The sequence below is a fragment of the Chrysemys picta genome, chromosome 15, assembly GCF_011386835.1.
Source record: "Chrysemys picta bellii isolate R12L10 chromosome 15, ASM1138683v2, whole genome shotgun sequence".
NCBI lineage: Eukaryota > Metazoa > Chordata > Testudines > Emydidae > Chrysemys > Chrysemys picta.
The window spans coordinates 247,731-271,044 of NC_088805.1; the positions used below are offsets into that span (position 1 = coordinate 247,731).

Sequence of the window (23,314 nt, forward strand, 5' to 3'; positions counted from 1 at the left end):
TCCCACACCAAGTCTGTGTCTGGGCAGGGAGACTCAGGGCCCCCCAGAAGGTTCAGGGAGGGAGAGAAGGGCAGGGAGGAAGGTCAGGACTCTGAGGCAGTGCAGGGGTTAGTTTGGGGGCCCCGTTTGTCCAAAGCCTGCGGGGGGTGTGTGTGTGGGGGGGGAACAGGGCAGAGAGCTACTCCCGCCAGGAGAGGGTGCTGAGGAGTGGGTGCTGGAGGCCAGATTTCTAGAGGTATCATAGAATCTTAGAATATCAGTGTTGGAAGAGACCTCTGGAGGTCATCTAGTCCAACCCCCTGCTCAAAGCAGGACCAATCCCCAACTAAATCATCCCAGCCAGGGCTTTGTCAAGCCGGGCCTTAAAAACCTCTAAGGATGGAGATTCCACCACCTCCCTAGGTAACGCATTCCAGTGCTTCACCACCCTCCTAGTGAAAAAGTTTTTCCTAATATCCAACCTAGACCTCCCCCACTGCAACTTGAGACCATTGCTCCTTGTTCTGTCATCTGCCACCACTGAGAACAGCCGAGTTCCATCCTCTTTGGAACCCCCCTTCAGGTAGTTGAAGGCTGCTATCAAATCCCCCCTCACTCTTTTCTTCTGCAGACTAAACAAGCCCTGTTCCCTCAGCCTCTCCTCGTAAGTCATATACCCCAACCCCCTGATCATTTTCGTTGCCATTCACTGGACTCTCTCCAATTTGTCCATATCCTTTCTGTAGTGGGGGGCCCAAAACTGTACACAATACTCCAGATGTGGCCTCACCAGTGCCAAATAGAGGGGAATAATCACTTCACTTGATCTGCTGGCAATGCTCCTACTAATGCAGCCCAATATGCTGTTAGCCTTCGTGGCAACAAGGGCACACTGCTGACTCATATCCAGCTTCTCATCCACTGTAATCCCCAGGTCCTTTTCTGCAGAACTGCTGCTTAGCCATTCAGTCCCCAGCCTGTAGTGGTGCATGGGATTCTTCCGTCCTAAGTGCAGGACTCTGCACTTGTCCTTGTTGAACCTAAACAGATTTTTTTTGGGCCCAATCCTACAATTTGTCTAGGTCACTCTGGAACCTATCCCTACCCTCCCGCGTATCTACGTCTCCCCCCAGTTTAGTGTCATCTGCCAACTTGCTGAGGGTGCAATCCATCCCATCGTCCAGATCATTAATAAAGATGTTGAACAAAACCATCCCCAGGACCAACCGCTGGGGTACTCCGCTTGATACCGGCTGCCAACTAGACATTGAGCCGTTGATCACTACCCATTGAGCCCAACAATTCTAGCCAGCTTTCTATCCACCTTATAGTCCATTCATCCAACCCATACTTTTTTAACTGGCTGGCAAGAATACCATGGGAGACCGTATCAAAAGCTTTGATAAAGTCAAGATATATCACGTTCACTGCTTTCCCCTCATCCACAGAGCCAGTTATCTCATCATAGCAGGCAATCAGGTTGGTCAGGCATGACTTGCCCTTGGTGAATCCATGTTGACTGTTCCTGATCACCTTCCTCTCCTCCAAGTGCTTCAAAATGGATTCCTTGAGGACTTGCTCCATGATTTTTCCAGGGACTGAGGTGAGGCTGTAGTTCCCCGGGTTCTCCTTCTTCCATTTTTTAAAGATGGGCACTATATTTGTCTTTTTCCAATCATCTGGGACCTCCCCCGATCGCCACGAGTTTTCAAAGATAATGGCCAATGGCTCTGCAATCACATCAGCCAATTCCCTCAGCACCCTCGGATGCAATAGATCTGGACCCATGGATTTGTGCATGTCCAGCTTTTCTAAATAGTCCTTAACCTGTTCTTTCACCACTGCTCACCCTCCTCCCCATACTGTGTTGCCCAGGACAGCAGTGTGGGAGCTGACCTTGTCTGTGAAGACCGAAGCAAAAAAAGCATTGAGTACTTCAGCGTTTTCCACATCATCTGTCACTACGTTGCCTCCCCCATTCATTAAGGGTCCCTCACTTTCCCTGACCTTTTTCTTGTTGTTAACATACCTGTAGAAACCCTTCTTGCTACGCTTCACATCCCTTACTAGCTGCAACTCCAGTTGTGTTTTGGCCTTCCTGATTATGCCTCTGCATGCTCAAGCAATATTTTTATACTCCTCCCTAGTCATCTGTCCAAGTTTCCACTTCTTGTAAGCTTCCTTTTTGTGTTTAAGCTCACTGAAGATTTCACTGTTAAGCCAAGCTGGTCGACTGCCATATTTGCTATTCTTTCTGCACATCGGGATAGTTTGTTCCTGCGCCCTCAATAAGGCTTCTTTAAAATACAGCCAGCTCTCCTGGACTCCTTTCCCCCTCATGTTAGCCTCCCAGGGGATCCTGCCATCAGTTCCCTAAGGGAGTCAAAGTCTGCTTTTCTGAAGTCCAGGGTCTGTATTTTGCTACTCTCCTTTCTTCCTTTTGTGAGGATCCTGAACTCAACCATCTGGGCATCTAATGAAGCAGATGGGAGCTTGTGAAAATCCCACAAAGCCCCTCGACGCCTAACTTCTATTGAAATCGGTCAGTGAAATCTAATGGGAGTTGGACACCGATCTGCTCTCACAGGCGCCTCACCTTTGAAAAGCTGGTTGTGGAAGGAGCTCTCATTGGGGCTTGGAGGTGGGGCTGGCAGCCATTCTCTCCCCCGCCTGTGGCTCACACTCGGTGTGTTAACATCACAGAACGTACCTTTTGCCCATTTCCTGCCCTGTAGCCCAGAGGTTTGGGCGTAGACAGAGGCCAGATCCAGCTCTGAATTTCTGCAAAGTTTGCCAGGGACTCCAACAGAGGCAGTGCCTTGGGGCAGGGACCGTGCCTCCCCCTATGATCTGATCACATGGATGGGACTTAGAAGATAAGAGTTTGAGCCAATAATGCGTGAACCAGATTCTGTCCTGATGTCCGTGGGGCTGTAAAGGGATCAGTTTGGGCAGAATTGAGCCCTGCGTGTCCAGGTGCAGCAAACAAACAACCCCCTGCCACTTGCCATTAGAAATGGCCCCCGCCTGCCTACCTACCCATCTGCATTGGAGCAGGGGAGCAGGGGTATTAGGCCATAGGCGCCGACTTCCCCTCTTTCCCGTGGGTGCTCAACCCCACCTCTGCCCACAGCCCCGCCTCCACTCCACCCCTTCCATGAGGCCCCGCCCCTGCCTCTTCCCACCCCAACTCCGCCCCCCCTGCCAATATTCCAACTCCTTCCCCAAATCCCTACCCCGCCTCTTCCCCTGAGGAGGTGGGGTGGGGGGTGAGGGGAGCTTGGCTGCTGGTGGGCTCTTGGGGAGGGGGAGGTCTGGCATGGGGGAGCAGAGGTCAGGAGAGCTGCTATATCCCCCTCTCCATGCAGGAACCTCCTGCTGCTGTGGCTGGCAGCTCCACCAAGGCTGCTCTCCTGAATGGCCCTGGAGTAGCCGGCCACAGGAACAGCACACATGAGGGGGAGGCAGTCTCACAGCCAGGGAGCAGCTGCCTCTTGGGCGTTACAGGCAGCGGGAGGATCAGGTGCTGTTCCTGGGGGGACTGTGCTGGCCCTGCGAAGGGCCTGGTGGGGGGTTGTTTGTAGAGTGTAAGGTCAGAAGGGACTATTAGATCATCTCAGCTGACCCCCCTGCATAGCATAGGCCATTAATTTTCACCCAGTTACCCCTGCCTGGAGCCCAATAACTAGTGTCTGGCTAATGTGCATCTTCCAGAAAGGCACCATCTGGTCAGGGGTTGAAGACATCCAAAGATGGAAGCTCCCCCAAGTTCCGTGGGACTGTAGCCACTGGAACAATCGCCCTGCCAGGGGAAAAACTGGGCCCCATTTCCCATTGGAATGAGTCTGGTCTCAGCTCCCAGCCACTGGGTCTAGTTCTGCCTTTCTCCATGTGCTCAAAGAGCCCCCTGGTACCCGTGTTGTCTCCCCACGAAGGTAGGTAGGCACTGTAATCACATTCCCCTCTCAGTCGTCCTTCGGATGGAGCCTGATCAGTTCAGTTTATCCGGCTCCCACTGTCAGGCATTTTCTTCAGCCTGGGGCTCATGTTTGTGGCTCTTTTCTGCACCCTCTCCCATTTCCTGTGGGGCGCGCTGTGTGCGAGGGCCTCCTCGAGCAGCTGCTTTGCTCTTTCCGCCTGTTCCTGACCAGAATGCTCATCGTATCCGGCCAAGAGCAGCACAGCTAACGGACTGCAGCTGTTACTGCAGCCAGAGCCCTCCTAGCACAGCCCAGCCTTTGGGAAGTTTGAGTCAGTGGAAACTGTGGGTAACCAGTTCTCTTGGGTGAATGCCATCTGATCCCAGTGACTTGTTATTGTTAAGTTTATCAATTAATTCCAAAACCTCCTCCAGTGATACTTCAATCTGTGACAATTCCTGAGATTTGTCACCTACAAAGGACGGCTCAGGTTTGGGAATCTCCCTAACATCCTCAGCCATGAAGACTGAAGCAAAGAATTCATTTAGTTTCTCCGCAATAACTTTATCATCTTTAAGTGCTCCTTTTGTATCTCGATCATCCAGGGGACCCACTGGTTGTTTAGCAGGCTTCCTGCTTCTGATGTACTTAAAAAACATTTTGTTATTACCTTTTGAGTTTTTGGCTAACTCCTCTAATGGTTAGAAACCTTCGTCTAATTTCAAGTCTAAACTTCCTAATGTCCAGTTTATATCCATTTGTTCTTGTGTCCACATTGGTACTAAACTTGAATAATTCCTCTCCCTCCCTGATATTTATCCCTCTGATATATTTATAGAGAGCAATCATATCTCCCCTCAGCCTTCTTTTGGTTAGGCTAAACAAGCCAAGCTCTTTGAGTCTCCTTTCATAAGACAGGTTTTCCATTCCTCGGATCATCCTAGTAGCCCTTCTCTGTACCTGTTCCAGTTTAAATTCATTCTTCTTAAACATGGGAGATCAGAACTGCACACAGTATTCCAGATGAGGTCTCACCAGTGCCTTGTATAATGGTACTAACACCTCCTTATCTTTACTGGAAATACCTCGCCTAATGCATCCCAAGACCGCATTAGCTTTTTTAACGGCCATATGACATTGGCAGTTCATAGTCATCCTGTGATCAACCAATACTCCAAGGTCCTTCTCCTCCTCTGTTACTTCCAACTGATGTGTCCCCAATTTATAACCAAATTTCTTGTTATTAATCCCTAAATGCATGACCTTGCACTTTTCACTATTAAATTTCATCCTATTACTATTACTCCAGTTTAGAAGGTCATCCAGCTCTTCCTGTATGATATCCCGATCCTTCTCTGTATTAGCAATACCTCCCAGCTTTGTGTCATCCACAAACTTTATTAGCACATTCCCACTTTTTGTGCCAAGGTCAGTAATAAAAAGATTAAATAAGATTGGTCCCAAAAACGATCCCTGAGGAACTCCACTAGTAACCTCCTTCCAGCCTGACAGTTCACCTTTCAGTATGACCCGTTGTAGTCTCCCCTTTAACCAGTTCCTTATCCACCTTTCAATTTTCATATTGATTCCCATCTTTTCCAATTTAGCTAATAATTCCCCATTGGAACCGTATCAAATGCCTTATTGAAATCAAGGTAAATTAGATCCACTGCATTTCCTTTGTCTAAAAAATCTGTTACCTTCTCAAAGAAGGAGATAAGGTTGGTTTCGCACGATCTACCTTTTGTAAAACCATGTTATATTTTGTCCCAATTACCGTTGATCTCAATGTCCTTAACTACTTTCTCCTTCAAAATTTTTTCCAAGACCTTGCATACTACAGATGTCAAACTAACAGGCCTATAGTTACTCAGATCACTTTTCCCGCCCCTTCTTAAAAATAGGAACTATGTTAGCAATTCTCCAGTCGTACGGTACAACCCCTGAGTTTACTGATTCATTAAAAATTCTTGCTAATGGGCTTGCAATTTCATGTGCCAGTTCCTTTAATATTCTTGGATGAAGATTATCTGGGCCTCCGAATTTAGTCCCATTAAACTGTTCGAGTTTGGCTTCTACCTCGGATGCAGTATTATCTACCTCCATCTCCTCATTCATCATCCTACCACTATCCCTAAGCTCCTCATTAGCCTCATTAAAGACCGAGGCAAAGTATTTGTTTAGATATTGGGCCATGCCTAGATTATCCTTAACCTCCACTCCATCCTCAGTGTTTAGTGGTCCCACTTCTTCTCTCTTTGTTTTCTTCTTATTTATATGGCTATAGAACCTTTTACTATTGATTTTAATTCCCTTTGCAAGGTCCAACTCTACATGGCTTTTGGACTTTCTCACTTTATCCCTGCATGTTCTGACCTCAATAAGGTAGCGTTCCTTGCTAATCCCTCCCATCTTCCACTCCTTGTAGGCTTTCTGCTTTTTCTTAATCACTTCTCTGAGATGCTTGCTCATCCAGCTTGGTCTACAACTCCTCCTATGAATTTTTTCCCCTTTCTTGGGATGCAGGCTTCTGATAGTTTCTGCAACTTTGACTTGAAGTATTTCCAGGCCTCCTCCGCCTTTAGATCCACAAGTTCTTCAGTCCAATCCACTTCCCTAACTAATTTCCTTAATTCTTTAAAGTTAGCCCTTTTAAAATAAAAAACCCTAGTCCCAGATCTATTTTTGTTTATCCTTCCATCTAGTTTGAACTGAATTAACTCATGATCGCTTGAACCAAGGTTGTCCCCTACAACCATTTATTCTATGAGGTCCTCACTACTCACCAAAGCCAAATCTAAAATGGCATCCCCTCTTGTTGGTTCTTCAACTACATGGTGAAGGAATCCATCAGCTATCGCATCCAGGAAAATCTGAGCCCTATTATTATTACTAGCACTTGTCCTCCAGTCTATATCTGGGAAGTTAAAGTCTCCCATGATCACACAATTCCCATTAGTGTTTACTTCATTAAAAAGATTAAAGAGGTCTCCATCCATATCCAAATTGGATCCCGGTGGTCTGTAGCATATCCCAAACAGTATCCCAGGGGAGGCTCTAGTAGTTTTCTTTCCCAATGTGATATTTGCCCAGACAGACTGTCTTCTCCATTCCATTACTTCTTATTTCATAGAATCATAGAATCATAGACTATCAGGGTTGGAAGGGACCTCAGGAGGTCATCTAGTCCAACCCCCTGCTCAAAGCAGGACCAATTTCCAACTAAATAATCTCAGCCAGGGCTTTGTCAAGCCGGGCCTTAAAAACCTCCAAGGAAGGAGATTCCATCACCTCATTTCTTTACAGTCTACCTCATTATTGATATACAATGCTACTCCACCACCTTTGCCTTTATTTCTGTCTTTCCTAAACAGCACATAGCCTTCAATACCTGTACTCCAGTCATGACTACTATTCCACCATGTTTCTGTTATCCCTATAATATCCGGTTTCACTTCCTGCACCAGTAGCTCTAGTTCCTCCATTTTGTTACCTAGGCTCCTCGCGTTAGTGTACAAACATCTTAATTTTTTGCTGATTGGCTTCCTGACATCCTTTACCCGATTAGGCACAGACATTCTACCGCCAGTGTCACCTATTAGACTGGTATCTACACAACCCTTTCTCCTTACGTCCATTCTCATACCCACGGCTGTATCCTTTCTTACTTTGTTTTCTTCCTTCTCAGTGTTAAATTCCGGCATGGAGATTACCTGGACATCTCCCAACCATCTCCCCCAAATTTCTAGTTTAAAGCTCTCTTCATCAGTTGCGCCAGCCTCCATCCTAGAAGTCTATTTCCCTCTTACTCAGGTGAAGTCCATCCCGAGAGAACAGTCCTCTGTCCATGAATGCTTCCCAGTGGCCATATATCCCAAAGCCCTCCTTGTAGCACCACTGCCTGAGCCATCTGTTGATCGCCATAATCTTGTCACACCTTTGTTGCCCTTCTCTAGGAACAGGCAGAATCCCACTGAAGATCACCTGAGCCTCGATTTCCTTAAGCTTCTTCCCCAGCCTGGCATAATCTCCCTTGATACGTTCCAGCGAGAATCTAGCCATATCATTTGTTCCCACATGAAGGACAATCAGCGGATTCTTTCCCACTCCCGTTAGGATCCTTTTCAGTCTCAGGTCCACATCCCTTATCTTAGCACCCGGCAGACAGCACACCCTTCTGTTCTCCAGATCAGCTCTAGTTACAGGCCTGTCTATTCTTCTCAATAAGGAGTCCCCTATCACGTAGACCTGCCTTTTCCTGGTAACGGTGCGATTCTCCGGTCTATCTCCTGCTCCCTCTGGGTGCAAGTCCTCTCAATTTCTATTGTCCCTTGTAATCCTCCGCAACCCATCCCGTATCCTCCTGGGGCTCATATTTGGTGTTGTTATCTCCATTGACTCTTCCCCTCTTCCTATAGGACTAGCTGCTCTTCTCTTCTTCCTTGCCCTCTCACCTTCAGCGACCACCTGCTGTGTCCCTTCTTCATTTTCCAACTCTGCAAACCTGTTCCTGAGCTCTATTTCTCCTTCACTAGCCCGTCTTTTCCTCTGCCTGGTTCTCTGAGTCACATGCTTCCACTGTCCACTTTCCTCACCCAGCAGTTTCCCCTCAGAATTCTGTGGTCCTGTTTCCATCTGTAAGTCTGAGCTTTTTCCTTCAGCCTCCTCATGTCTTTGCTCCATCATCTGCTCGAACCCCCTTCTAAACTCAATCAGAGTTTCCACCTGCATCTCCAATCCTCGGATCTTTTCTTCCATCAGCTCTATCAGGCGGCACTTCATGCAGACGAAACTCTTTTCAGACACCCCCTCCAGGATCATGTACATGCCGCAACTTCCACATCCAGTCATCCTCATTGTGTCTTCCACAGCTACCTCTGTATCGGTCATGGCCTTCCCACCTAAAACCTGGTAGTCCGGGAAACACAAACCAAACCACCACCACGCACAGAGAAAGGGGAAAAAAAAAACACACACACACACACACAGCAGGCACCAAAAACACTGGCACACCACCACCCCCTCCCTTCACTAGCCTGTCTATTCCTCTTCCTGCCTCCCTTAGTCTCCCCCAGAAACTCCCCTTGCAAACTCCCACTGAAACTCCCCTGTTTACAGCTCTGTTTGCTGGCTCCTGTTATAGTTACCTCTTGGACCAGATCCTGTGCTCCACTCAGGACTAAATTGAGAATTGCCTCTCTCCTTGTGGGTTCCTGTACCAGCTGCTCCAAGAAGCAGTCATTTAAAGTATTGAGAAATTTTGTCTCTGCATTTCGTCCTAAGGTGACATGTACCCAGTCAATATGGGGATAATTGAAATCCCCCACTATTATTGAGTTCTTTATTTTGATAGCCTCTCTAATCTCCCTTAGCATTTCATAGTCACTATCACTGTCCTGGTCAGGTGGTCGATAATAGATCCCTATGGTTATATTCTTATTAAAGCATAGAATTACTATCCATAGAGATTCTATGGAACATGTGGATTCATTTAAGATTTTTACTTCATTTGATTCTGAATTTTCTTTCACATATAGTGTCCCTTTGAAAAACTGCCAACTCTCCTCAGTTGTTTTTCCCCTCAGTCTTGATTCCCATGGGACCTTACCTATCAGCTCTCTGAGCTTACCAAAATCTGCCTTCCTGAAATCCATTGTCTCTATTTTGCTGTTCTCCCTTCTACCCTTCCTTAGAATTGCAAACTCTATGATTTCATGATCACTTTCACCCAAGCTGCCTTCTACTTTCAAATTCTCAACCAGTTCCTCCCTATTTGTTAAAATCAAGTCTAGAACAGCTTCCCTCCTAGTAGCTTTTTCAACCTTCTGAAATAAAAAGTTGTCTGCAATGCAGTCCAAGAATTTGTTGTCTAGTCTGTGCCCCGCTGTGTTATTTTCCCAACATATATCCGGATAGTTGAAGTCCCCCATCACCACCAAATCTTGGGCTTTGGATGATTTTGTTAGTTGTTTAAAAAAAGTCTCATCCACCTCTTCCACCTGGTTAGGTGGCCTGTAGTAGACTCCTAGCATGACATCACCCTTGTTTTTTACCCCTTTTAGCCTAACCCAGAGACTCTCAACACTTCCATCTCCTATGTCCATCTCTATCTCAGTCCAAGTGTGTACATTTTTAATATATAAGGCAACACCTCCTCCCTTTTTCCCCTGTCTATCCTTCCTGAGCAAGCTGTACCCATCCACACCAACATTCCAATCATGTGTGTTATCCCACTTGTCACTGTTTATTTGTCTGCCCTTTTCTGATGTGTCAGATTCTTTCTTATGTGAATATTTCTCATCTGATCTGGCCCTTACATTATCCTCTTCCATCCTCTCCTCCTGACTAAAACCTAGAGAAGTCTCTGTCTGATCCACGTGCTCCTCTGCAGCAATCAGCTCTCCTAGTTTTAAAACTGCTCTGCAACCTTTTTAATGTTAAGTGCCAGCAGTCTGGATCCACTTTGGTTTAGGGGGAGTCCATCCTTCCTGAATAGGCTCTCCCATCCCAAAAGTTTCCCCAGTTCCTAATAAATCTAAACCTCTCCTCCCTACACCATCGTCTCATCCACGCATTGGAATTCTGAAGCTCTGCCTGCCTATCTAACCCTGCGCGGGGAACTGGAAGCATTTCTGAGAATGCTACCATAGAGGTCCTGGATTTCAGTCTCTTTCCTAGCAGTCTAAATTTGGCCTCCAGGACATCTCTCCTACCCTTCCCTGTGTCATTGGTACCTACATGTACCATGACCACCGGCTCCTCCCCAGCACTACACATAAGTCTATCTAGATGTCTCGAGAGATCCGCAACCTTCGTACCAGGCAGGCAAGTCACCATACGGTTCTCCCGGTCATCACAAACCGAGCTATCTACGTTTCTAATGATCGAATCTCCCACTACTAACACCTGCCTTTTCCTAATGACTGGAGTTCCCTCCCCCAGAGAGGTAACCTCACTGTGAGAGGATACCCCAACATCATCTGGAAGGAGGGTCCCAACTATGGGAAGGTTTCTCTCTGCTCCCGTTGTCTACTCTCCTTCTCTGAGCCTTTCATCCTCCTTAACAGCGCAGGGGCTTTCTGACCGGAGGTGGGACAAATCTACAGTGTCCCAGAAAGCCTCATCAACATACGTCTCTGCCTCCCTTAGCTCCTCCAGTTCCGCCACCCTGGCCTCCAAAGTCTGTACGTGGTCTCTGAGGGCCAGGCGCTCCTTGCACCAAATGTACACATACGCCACCCGCCCACAGGGCAGGTAATCATACATGCTACACTGAGTGCAATAAACAGGATAGCCCCCACTCTGCTGCTGGGCTTCTGCCTGCATACTCTCCTACAGCTGCCTAGGTTAAAGATAGGGTAGGGTTACCATATTTCAGCAAGCAAAAAAGAGGACGGGAGGAGCCCCGCCCTAGCCCCGCCCCTGCCCCTCCCACTTCCCGCCCCCCCAGAACCCCCAACCCTCCCCCCGTTCCTTGTCCCCTGACTGCCCCCTCCTGGGACCCCTGCCCCTAACTGCCCCCCAGGACTCCACCCCCTATCTAAGCCTCCCTGCCTCTTGTCCCCTGACTGCCCCAACCCTTATCCACACCCCCACCCCCAGACAGACCCCTAGGACTCCCACGCCCCAGCCAACCACTCCCCACCCCCTGACAGCCCCCCCAGAACTCCCAACCCATCTAAACCCCTCTGCTCCCTGTCCCCTGACTGCTCCGATCCCTCTCCCCACTCCTGCCCCCTGACAGCTCCCCCCAGAACTCCCAGCCCCCCACCCCCCCGCTCCTTGTCCCCTGACTGCCCCCTCCTGGGACCCCTGCTCCTAACTGCCCTCCAGAACCCCACCCCCTACCTAAGACTCCCTGTTCCTTGTCCCCTAACTGCCCCCTCCTAAGACCCCCCCCAACTGCCCCCCAGGACCCTACCCCCTACCTGTACCCTGACTGCCCAAAACTTTCTCCACTCCCCCCAAAAAGCCCCCCCCCCGTTTCTTGACTGCCCCATCCAGAACCTCCCTGCCCCTTCTCCTGCCCCCTGGCCCCCTTACCCTGCTGCTCAGAACAGGGTGTTGGGCTCTGTGCGAGCCCGACACGTGGCTGTGCTCCCCAGCACAACAAAACCTGGTCCCTGGCCCTGCACAGTGCTGCCGGACCGGGCTGCAGGGGAGAGCTGCCCTTGTATCAGCACAAAGTGCTCTCGCTCCCGTTTTGCTATGCTGCATGGCAGAAACCGCTCCCAGTTGCAAAAGGGGAGGGCTGCACTTTGTGCTGATATACTTGCTCAGAATGCAGGGCGGATCCGGCTCCTCTACAGCTGCTCCGGAGTCCAGCCCGGGACTTTCCTGCAGCCCTCCCAGCCGCTCGGTCTGCTCTGCTCTGCCGGGGGAGGGGGGAAATCCCGGACATTTTGAGTGCTTTACAAATTCCCCCCGGACGCTATTTTTAGCACAAAAAGGAGGACATGTCCGGGTAAATCCAGACGAATGGTAACCCTAAGATAGGGTGTTTTTTAAAATCAAGAAGTTTTGATTATAGTTTAGTTTAAAGGTTTTAAAGAATGGCAAGTGTACCTCGCCCCCCTTCCCACTCCCCTTCCAAACTCCTTCTCAAAGCTCCCTGTTAGTAGCCCCTGGTCGCTGACTCACTGCTTTATAAAGCCCTGGCCTCCCTGATAGCCCTGCCCCCTGACTAAGGCTTCTAGAGTTCAAACCTTGTTTAGAAGCTTACAGCTTTCAATTGCCGGCTACAGCACACGGTCCTACAAACAAACAAACAAACAAACGCAAGCTCAGCACACAGAAAGTAACCCCCCAAACACAAACACACACTACAGACAGCCACTTACCCCAAGGGTCCCGTATTTGCTCCTCCTTCACCTGGAGAACTCATCTCGAAACTCCTTGTTAGTGGCCCCTGTTCACAAAGCTGGGTATTCGCCATTGTCCCCAACTGCAAACGTTTGTGCTGATCTTTATAACCCTGGGAGTGGGCCCAAGGAGTTCTCGTAGGCATGCACATGTAAACTGGGTTCTGTTTATGCATATGAATGTTTTGTGGGATGTCACTTTGGTTTGTTTTTAATGAAAGCCAAGCTGCCAAAGCACAATTCTGTGGACTATTCAGCAACGTGAAATCGCAGCATGCACAGTAAGGTTATGAATTTAGACACAAGTCAGGGCTTGAAAGAGTTAATGTTTGCAGCTCCAGCGCCCAGCCGGAGCATGTCATGGGCCAGGTAAAACTGGATAAACAGGAACATGAGAAGGCTCTGTTGTCAAAGGATAATAGGAACAGAAAATGCACCATCCGCCCAATGTGGCCCAAGTGACATGACCCCAAGAACCGCAGCTTTAGTACATGGAAGGTTCAGCTTGTCCCTAGCCCGTATTTTGCCTTCCCCTGCTAGAAGACAGTGAAAGGCAGCCTGGGATTGCAGGCTGAGCCTTCCGGCTGCCATAGTACTGTGTGTATGGAGGGTCACCACCCCGCGCCCTCAGCTGGCCTGTGGGCCAGGGCTGTAAGCGCATCCCTGGGCCGGCTCTGGTGAGCAGGGCAGTGAGGAGCCCTGGCGTGGGCTGTGCCATAACCAGCTCTGTGCTGAGTGCAGGAGCCTTCAGGAACAGCACTTCCTGGGAAACAATCCCTCCAAAACCAGCCATTGGGAATTGCTGCCGCTTTGACTCTCCCTCAGTGGGGGACACAGCCCCCAGCCAGGCTTCTCCCCTGCAGTGTCTTCACCCAGAGACACTCCTTTTTGGTCCGTTCCCCCTCATCCCCTTGGTATCTCCCTCACCAAGGGACACTGCCCCCCATGCTGTCCCTTCATTACCTTCCCTCCCTCAGCACACTCCCCCCGCCCGGCCCAGCTCGGTTTTCATTCCTTCGGAGCACCACGTAACAAGACTGGACAAAAATAGAGCTTTATTGAGGGCAAGGGGAGCCATTGCTTGAGTTTTGTGCTCCTGGCCCCGGCCAGGGCTCAGCCGTTGGCATCGGCGCCCCAAGTGCAACACCACAACAGGCCTCTTCACCACAATGGTGCCAGACGTGACTGCTGCGGCGATGCTGGGTGACCAGAGTCCAGCTGGGCTGTGTTAAAGGCTGTGGAGAGAGTGTGTTCACATGTGTGTGCGTATAACTGGGATCACGTTTGCACACATGCACACACGCTCACACAGAGCACTGCAGTCTGTACAGTCCAAGGGTTGCACTTTGCCCCAGCACAGGACTCATTCTGGCTTCGCCTGGCCCTGGCCCAGAGCCAGCCTGGAGTCCCAGTAGCTGGCAATGAGGTCGCAGTTGTGGTACAGGAACATCCCCGAGAGGGTGAGGCCGATGCCCGCGTAGCTGAGCCCGCTCAAGTGGCTGCCGAAGAGGAGGTGCGACAGCACCAGGTTTCCCACCACATTGAAGTTGCCCAGGATGTGGATGGTGAGGGCAGAGGTCAGCGAGATGACGCAGAAGCTGGCCAGGTTGTAGAGGACGGAGCCCAGGCAGCTGAGCAGGACACAGGCCCAGAGAGCGCTGCCATAGTGCAGCATGCCCTCCCAGGCTGCCCCCACCTCCAGCACCACAGCCGCTGTGAAGAGAATGCAGAAGCTGGGCAGGGACGTCAGGCAGAGCAAGGTGACCGAGTCCAGCCTCTTGTCCTGCAGCAGGGTACCTGGAAGCAAGACGGACAGGTCACACCTGGGCGGTGCATGCAGCAAGGGCAGGGAGGGTAGGGTTGCCAGGTATCCAGTTTTTGACAGGAATGCCTGGTCGAAAAGGGACCCTGGCAGCTCCAGTCAGCACTGCCGACTGGGATGTTAAAAATCCGGTTGGCAGAGTGCTGTGGGTCTAAGGCAGGCTAGTCCCTACCTGTCTTGGCACCGCACTGTACCCCTAGGCACCCTGAGCACCGGCTCTGCACTCCCATTGGCCAGGAACCACGGGCGAGATCAGCGCGTGGAGCCTCCTGGTCCCTCCGCCTAGGAGCTGGACCTGCTGGCTGCTTCCGGGGCACAATGTGGGGCAGGCAGCCTGCCTTAGCCCTGCTGCACCGCTGACCGGGAGCCGCCCGAGGTAAGCCCATGCCCCAACCAGGAGCCCCAACCCCCTGCCCCAGCCCTGAGCCTCCCCCAAACCTGGAGCCCCCTCCTGCACCCCAAGCCCCTTAGCCCCAGCCCCAGCCCAGAGCCCCTACCCCCTCCTGCACCGCAACCCCCTGCCTCAACCCACAGTCTGCTCTTGCAGTCTGAATCCCTTGGCTCCATACCCCATCCTGGAGCCCCCTCCTGCACCCCAAACCTCTCATCCTCGGCCCCAGCCAGAGCACTCACCCCTCCCACACCCCAATTCCCTGCCCCAGCCCAGAGCCCCCTCCCGCACCCTGAACCCCTCATTTCTGGCCACACCCCGGAGCCCACCCCCCCCACTTGGAGCTCTCACCCCTTCCTGCACCCCAACCCCCTGCCCCAGACCAGTGAAAATGAGTTAGGGTGGGGGACAGCGAGCCACCAAGGGAGGGGGAATATAGTGAGTAGGGGCGGGGCCTTGGGGAAGGGGTGGGGCATGGGGCAGGGCTAGGGTGTTCGGTTTTGTGCTATTAGAAATCTGGCAACCGTAAGCGAGGGGGTCAGTGAGCAGGGACCCCACCGCCAGGGCAGAAGGAGCCTGGCAGAGGAGACTGCCCCCGGAGCAGGGAGCCCCTGGCCTTCAGGCCCATCCCAGTGGGGCGGTCAGACTAAAGAACACAAGCAATGGAGACTTGGTACCAGCTCAGATCTAGGTCAGGGCCTACATCCCTCCCTGCCCACGGCACCCCGCAGACACTCCGCATGCGGTCAGGGCCGGTGCAAGGAAGGGGGGGGGCGAAACTTCCACCTTGCGTCCCCCCCACCCCCCAGCCCTGCGGCAGCTCCCCGCCCCCCCGCCCTGAGGTGCCCCCCCCCCCCCGCGGCAGCTCCCCCCCCAGGGAGCCGTGCGGCAGCTCCCCACCCCAGCTCACCTCTGCTCCGCCTCCTCCCCGAGCACGCAGTCCCTGCTCTAATTCTCCTCCCCTCCCAGGCTTGTGGCGCCAAACAGCCGATTGGTGCCGCAAGCCTGGGAGGCGGGAGAAGTGGAGCAGCGACGGCGTGCTCAGGGAGGGGGCGTAGCAGAGGTGAGCTGGGGTGGGGAGCCCTGCGGCAGCTTCCCCCCCCCGCCCTGAGGCACCCCCACGGCAGCTCCCCACCCCCATGGCCCGGGGAGTCATGCGGCACCTCCCCACCCCAGCTCACCTCTGCTCCGCCTCCTTCCCGAGCACGCCGTCCCGCTCTAATTCTCCTCCCAGGCTTGCGGCACCAAGCAGCTGATTGGCACTGCAAGCCTGGGAGATGGGAGAAGTGGAGCGGCGACCGCGCGCTCGGGGAGGAACGCTGTAAAAAAAAAATTGGGGGCACCGCTTTTTGGTGCCTCCAAATCTTGGTGCCCTAGGCAACTGCCTAGTTCGCCTTAATGGTAGCACCGGCCCTGCATGCAGTCAGACCCACACCCCATACATCACACACACATTCATCTCTTAATGCATCACACAATCGACAACCCATACATGACACTACCCATGCATTCCCACATCACACTACACACGCTCAGCTAGCTCCACCCATACATCCACTTGCAACACACATTCCTTTCAGCTCATGCTGCAATGTACATCAAACACATTGACAACACAATCACACACACTGGCCTCAGGCCCCTACATACATGCCTGCATGCACACATGCACAAAGGCACAAACATGCATGCATGCACACACACACAGAGCAGGCACAGCTGGATTACACACACACACACACACATTTTCAAGGGCTCACGAACCACAAATGAGGTCAGATTTCCAAGCCTGATCAGTTCCCAGCAGCCCCGCTGGGGTCACTGCCAGATGGGCTGAAATTTTTGGAAACACAGCCCCATGTTGTCCAGCCACAACACACAACATTTCAACCCACTCACATCCCCTTGCTGAGTCAACACTCCAGCTGCCTCTGCCAATGGTGGTTAACCACAGCCTGTGGTACCCCTCTACTAGGGTTACCGTACGTCCTCTTTTTCCCGGACATGTCCGGCTTTTCGGCACTCAAACCCCCGTCCGGGGGGAATTGCCAAAAAGCCGAACATGTCCGGGAAAATGCCGGCCAGGCACTTCCCCTCCTGCGGCGGCTCTGCTCCTCCCCTGACTCTTCGGCTCTGTTTAAGAGCCGAGCTGCCCGAGCGCTATGGGCTTCAGGCAGCCCCCTTGCCTCCGGACCCCAGCCGCCGGCCGGGCACTTCCCCTCCCGGGCTCCGGCGGCGCAGGGTCCGGAGGCATGGGGGCTGCCCAAAGCCGGTAGCGCTGGGGCAGCTCGGCTCTTAAACAGAGCCGAAGAGTCAGGGGAGGAGCAGAGCCTCCAGCCGCGGCGGCTCTGCTCCTCCCCGACTCTTCGGCTCTGTTTAAGAGCCGAGTGCTACGGGCTTTGGGCAGCCCCCATACCTCCGGACCCTGCGCCGCCGGAGCCCGGGAGGGGAAGTGCCCGGCTGGGGGCACAGGGTCCGGAGGCAAGGGGGCTGCCCGAAGCCCAAGCGCTACCGGCTTCACGGTTTGCCGGGCAGCCTCCAGACCCTGCGCCCCCGGCTGGGCGCTTCCCCTCCCGGGCTCCAGCTGCGCTGGGGAAGCGCCGGCCGGGGGCGCAGGGTCTGGGGGCTGCCCGGCAAACCGTGAAGCCGGTAGCGCTTGGGCAGCCCTTTCCGCGTGGCTGGGAGTGGGAGGGAGGAGGGGGCGGAGTTGGGGCGGGGCTGGGGGTGGGGAAATGGGCGGGGCCAGGGCCCGTGGAGGGTCCTCTTTTTTTATTTGTTAGATATGGTAACCCTACCCTCTACCCCGTCCCCAGCGCTGCCCTGGGGGGAGTTGTTCTGTCCTGTGGGGACCAGCCAGGGAAGAGGGGGCTGCAGCAAGAGAGACCTGGGTTCTCCTGCTCTCAGTCAGTGGTGAAGGGGTTTAAGGAGCATCAAAGGGAACATGGAAATGACAGTCAGTCCAGTCAGTCAGTCCTTCCATGCCTCTGCTGCCTGAGATAACAATGTAAATATAGAAACTGAATGGAGAGGGCGGGGAGGGGAGCAGAAGGTCTCCGGAGATTTCAGGGACTCTGGGACGGGGGGCAGAGCCAGGGGGATTGGGAAGTCTCTGGGGGCATTGGGAGCCCCATGGGGGAATAGAAGATGTGGGCAATTGGGAGGTCTCTGGTGCAGAGGGGAAGTTCCTGGGGAGGGATCAAGGCGGCTCTTAGGGGAAGCCTTTGCCTGGGGGACGCAATCTCTCAGGGAGTGGGGAGGCTTTGACACAGAATGGGACATGGGGCTGCTCACTCTTCACTAGTCCCCCACCCCACCCTACCCCGGTTCCCCCAGGCGCTTTGAGTGAATATCCTGTAAAAGCCCTCCTGATTTTCCAACTATTTCCACAGAGCAGGATTCCAAAGCATTTGGCAGAATTCCCCCTGCTCCCCAGTGCCTGGAACAGTGCAGTTCGCCCTGTCCCACTGCGATGCGCCCTTGGCGGTGCTGGGTCCAGTGTCTGCTCCACGCTGACACAGCATGCTCAGTGCACAGGGCTGCAGTTAGTCCCCCCCGAGGCGGGCGAGCGATGCAGCCGTAATCACAGTCACTGCCCCAACCTGAAACAGACACTTGCTGCCGCTGGAGCCAGAGCCCTTCATGGGGCCCCGATTCTTCGCTGCTTTCCTTGGGGAGTTACCTGTGTCCTGAGCCCAGCTGTCCAGGCTGATTCCCCACTCTGGCACTTTGAGTGCAGAAGGTGGGGGCCTGCAAGGATTCTAAAAGTTAATACTGGCCACTCCAGGCTAGTATTAAACTTCCAAGGTTACAGCTTTTCTCTGACCTTGGATGGGTCACCACTCCCTCATTTGAGAACCAGGAAGGAGCACTTGGGAATTCCTTCCTGGGGGTACCCTCAAGCGCTTTCACCCTCCCCCTCCAGGGAAGAGCTGAGAAAGAAAACCACCAGCTAATTAAACAACATATGCACAAGCCTCTTAGGACACACACAAAAAAAAAAAAAAAAAACCCACCACCAACAAAAAAATAAACAAACAAAAAAACAATCCTGTTCTTGAAAAAGGTAAATTTTATTAAAAACAAAAAGAAAGAAAATACACCTGGAACTTAGGCTTTTGCTAGATTTTAAAAACCCACTTACAAAAATTAAACCTCAAGAATAAACTTCTTGAGGTCCAGCTTAATGGTTACAAGCAAAACAAAGCATTTGGGGGTTAGCACAGAGGAGTCCATAAGCCAATAAGAAATAAAAGAAATAACCCTAATCGTGTCTTTCTAGACATTCCCATGTCTACTTACATATCTGGGAGTTCCAAATAAGTAGTCTCTAGGTATGATCTGATGGTTTTTCATACCTGGCTTAAAGCTTCCTACAGCATAGTTCAGCCCCGTTCCTGCTCATCGTCTCTTCTCTCCAGAGACAACAACAACAGACAAAAGGGAAGTTTTTTTCCCAATTTTAAAAAGTTCTAGCCCTCCCATTGGCTCTTTTGGTCAGGTGCCCACTCCCGTCTTTTTACCAATGGGCTTTTTTTTAACCCTTTACAGATAAAGCAAGTAGAGATCAGCTACTAACAGGGATTTTATAGCTAACTGGCTGGCTGGGTGTCCATAAAAGGGTGCTACCCCCCCCCCCTTCATTTATCACACCAGTGAATCAGGTAAGGAGAATGGTGGGAACAAAGGAGAAAATGGGAGGAGAAACAACAGTGAGCAGAAGAGAGAGGGGAGAAGGGGGCACCCTTAAAGTGGGCACTGTCCTGGAGGCAGGCCCGGGATAGAACATACACAGTCCCCTGCAAGTAACAGAATCTGGGACCTTTTCCCCATCGTCTCAGTAACTGTGACAATCTCCCTTGTCCCACAGCCAAAATCAAGGGATGGTGGTTGGCAAATTGCCAGCTCCCCCCTTGCAAACCAGCCAGGGTGTGGGGTTCATTGACTAAAACCACTAAGGCCACATTGCTTGATATTTGGGGTGTGAGCTCTCACTCTGATTGCAAATCCTTGGGGGCAGGGCCTGTCTCTGTGTTGTGTCTGTACAGCATCTGGCACAATGGGGCCCTGGGCCATGACTGGGGCGCTACGCGCAAGGTAATACAAATAATGAATGATAACTGGGGAGCAGCTCACTAGCCGGGGGGTTGGTTGGGGTGCTAGGAGCTTTTGGCAGCTCTGATTTTCTCTCTGGAGTTAGGGCTGCAAAAGAGGGCCCACCCAGGATCCCACCCTGCAATCCACTCAAGCAGCAGGGCTTCCCTTTGGGGACTCGGGGAGCAGGATGTAACCCCGTAGCTCAGGGCCACGCTCTAACCACTAGGCAGCATGCCAGGACATGTCTGGGCCGACTGAACTGTTGTCCTGAAGGGCAGGCTGGGGCTGGAGCCGAGATGGAAACATTCCCTTTGGAACTGAAGAACAAACAGTGGCATCTGCCCACTGCTTGCTGCCAAGGACATTTCGGCCCAAGAGGCCCCGGGGAGGATGGTGCATGACAGGCTGTTTGTGCTCTCACACTGCCTCTGGAGGCAGCAGGGCCAGCAGCGTCCCTTCAAGGGTAGTGGGAAGGAAAGGCCTGTCTCAGGCGATTAGCATTGGGCTGCAGAGTCCTTCGCTGCAAGTCACAAGCTCAATCCCACCCCTGACTGGCAGATGTCCCAATTTTATAGGGACAGTCCCGATATTTGGGGTTTTTTTTTATATGGGCTCCTATTACCCCCCACCCCTGGTCCCGATTTTTCAACTTGCTATCTGGTCACCCCACTGTCTGCCTTCTGTTGGATGAGGAGAGTTTGTGGGGGGGGCTCATGGCAGCCCCTGGTGGAGAAGGGTCCATCATGCAGTCAGGCCCTTTGTTGTCCAAGAAGCTGAGGACTGAGTGGGGTGAGGAGATTCCCCCAGTTGTGGGGGGGATGTTGGAGGGGGCAGTGGGGGGGGGGGAGCTAGGCACTGCAGCAACGGTACACACTATGTGGGATTTCAGTCTCCCGCACTAAATCCCCTTTTACACTAACTAGCGCCCAAAGAGACCTCTGCGGCAGCCAGGAGAAGGGTAAGGCCGTGCTCAATATTATTCATATTACCGTAGCGCCCAGGAACTGTACATTGTTGATTGTGCATTATTATGGTAGTGCCCAGGAGCCCCTGGCATGGCCTGGCACTCCACTGTGCTAGGCACTGTACATTGTTGATTAGGTGTATTACGTTAGTGCCCAGGAGCACTCATTGCGCCAGGTGCTGCACAGACACAGACCAGAAAGATGGTCCCATTAGCATCATTAATGCCATTTCAATAGCACTTTTCCTCCAGGAGGATCCCAGAGTTGCTTACAGATGCTGATAAGACACCAGCTCTAGAGAGGGGTAGCTTCCTCCATCAAAGTACAGCCACCTCTGGGCTAGAGCACAGCCACTGCCAGCAGCACTACATAGCCTTCTAGGACAGGAAGTGCTCCATTTGGCTGAATTTAGGTGACTGGAGGTAATTCCCAGAGCTGGAATTTGGCCAGGATGCTGGGGCTTGAAGATCCCCCAGCCAGAGTACAATGACCAGAGGAGGTGGAACCCTGGCCCCAGGATGACTAGGAGGAAGGGGGTGAGATTAGGGTGGGTATGGGGTCACTTACTTTGCTGTAAGGACTTTAATCCGCGGAGGAAGGTAGCAGCGAAGAGGAAGCAGCAGCCGGCCTGGTCGAAGTGCACCTCCCCGATGATGCTGAAGGAGGCGCCCAAGCAGATGGGCCCCATGGCAGCGTACTGCAGCAGGTGGTGGCGCTGACCCAGCAGCACCTTGGACAGGATCAGGGTGAAGAGGGGCGTGGTGGTGTACACCATCTGGGCAAAGTCCAGCTGCACGTAGTTGAGGCCCAGGTTTCCGAAGGCTACGCTGGTGCAGAAGGTCAAGCTCAGAAGATAGACTCTGGCCTTAGTTCTGGCGCCCAGGGCCGTGCCCCCATCCCCATGTGCCCGCAGCCTGGCCAGCGGGTAGCCCACCAGCACGGCCGTGAGCATGTGCAAGGATGACAGCAGCACGGGATACCGGAAGTTGTGGATGGTGAAGATCCACTTGTTGAGGCTGGACATGGTGGTGCCAGTGGCCAGCCAGACAAACACGGTGAGCAGGAGGGGCAGAGCATGCACGGGCGGCCCAGGGTCCGGCTTCCAGGGGCGACGCGCCCAGCCTCCATCGGCAGAGGTCATCCCTGCTTCATCTCTGTGGCAGGAGGACAGACACATTTTGGAGGGCGGCTCAGCTCCTGGCCCAGCACGAGGAGAGGCTGGTCCCTTCCCAACCAGCCTGGGGGCTTGATGCTGGGGGTGCAGAGAAGAGATGCAAGCTTCTTGGGGTTCTACCCCAGTGCCCATGGGTGCAACAAGGTCTTGCCCTTCAGCACTCTCCCACTGCACGGCCCATGCTGCTCTCCCAAATGCCCCAGCTGGCTGCAGTGAGTGGTGGTTTTGTAGCTTCTCCTCTTGTTTCCTGCCTTAGGGTACCAGACCAGTCACTCCTGGTGACTCATCAGTGTGTCCAGCTCTGCAGCCTGAGCATCCCAACGCTGCTTGTAGGATTCCCCTGGTAGCAGAGCTGGGGTTGGAAGATCACAGGGAGGCAGAGCTGGGAAAAGCCTGATTACTGCCGGAGACAAGCTGCAATGGCAGATCGAGACTCCACGGTCACGCCCGGCTGCGAGCCATCATCCCTGCCCTGGAGCTGGTTAAGCGAGTGGAGATGCTGCAAGCCCTCTGCAGCAGGAAGCGCCTGCTCTCGCTCTCGCCTGCCAGGCTGCAGCTGTGAGGTGCCAAGGCCATGTGCAAACCGATCCCAGCCGGCGCCCAGGAGCAAGCAGAAAGTTGGGGGGGGGTGTTGTGTGCAAGGCTCCTCCCCACCAGGGCCGCGGGGGGGCTTGCAACAACAACAGTCGTCTGTGCGCACACACGAGTCGGTAAGGTGAACACGGCCAGACAGCTGGGGCCCTGCCCAGGCCTGCTCAGAGCCAGTCGCCAGCTGCTTCCCACCGCCACAGGGAGGGGGACGAGGGGGGTGCAGATCGTAACCAAAAAAACAACAACGTCCTAAACATCAATGGTCTCCATGGAAACGCAGGAGCTGTTGTGAGGCTGCGTCAGGGTCCCAGGCTGAGTCACTGCAGGAAACTGACTCACTGCGCTGGGAGGAGAACCCTGGCTGGCAGCATGGGGGATCCTTAGTCTGAATGCTGGGCCTGGAGCCATGGGGCCAGGAGGGGACTCTGCATAGAAACAGGCCCAAGGGAAAGCCAGGGGAGCTACCCGGGCAATGAAAAATAGGGGCTGAGAATGGCAGAGCCGGGGGAGGTGGAAT

General features: G+C 52.9%; 1 protein-coding gene across 1 annotated transcript; it reads right to left on the bottom strand.

The window, feature by feature from the left end:
• Window positions 1-13,798: 13,798 nt before the first annotated feature.
• Window positions 13,799-22,987, bottom strand: SLC35E4 (solute carrier family 35 member E4). Its single transcript, XM_005278787.4, has 2 exons — window positions 21,600-22,987; window positions 13,799-14,557 (listed from the first exon to the last, which is right to left on the bottom strand). Exons 1-2 carry the CDS (start codon window positions 22,336-22,338, stop codon window positions 14,124-14,126), a joined length of 1,173 nt encoding a protein of 390 aa, XP_005278844.1. The 5' UTR covers window positions 22,339-22,987; the 3' UTR covers window positions 13,799-14,123.
• Window positions 22,988-23,314: the final 327 nt, after the last annotated feature.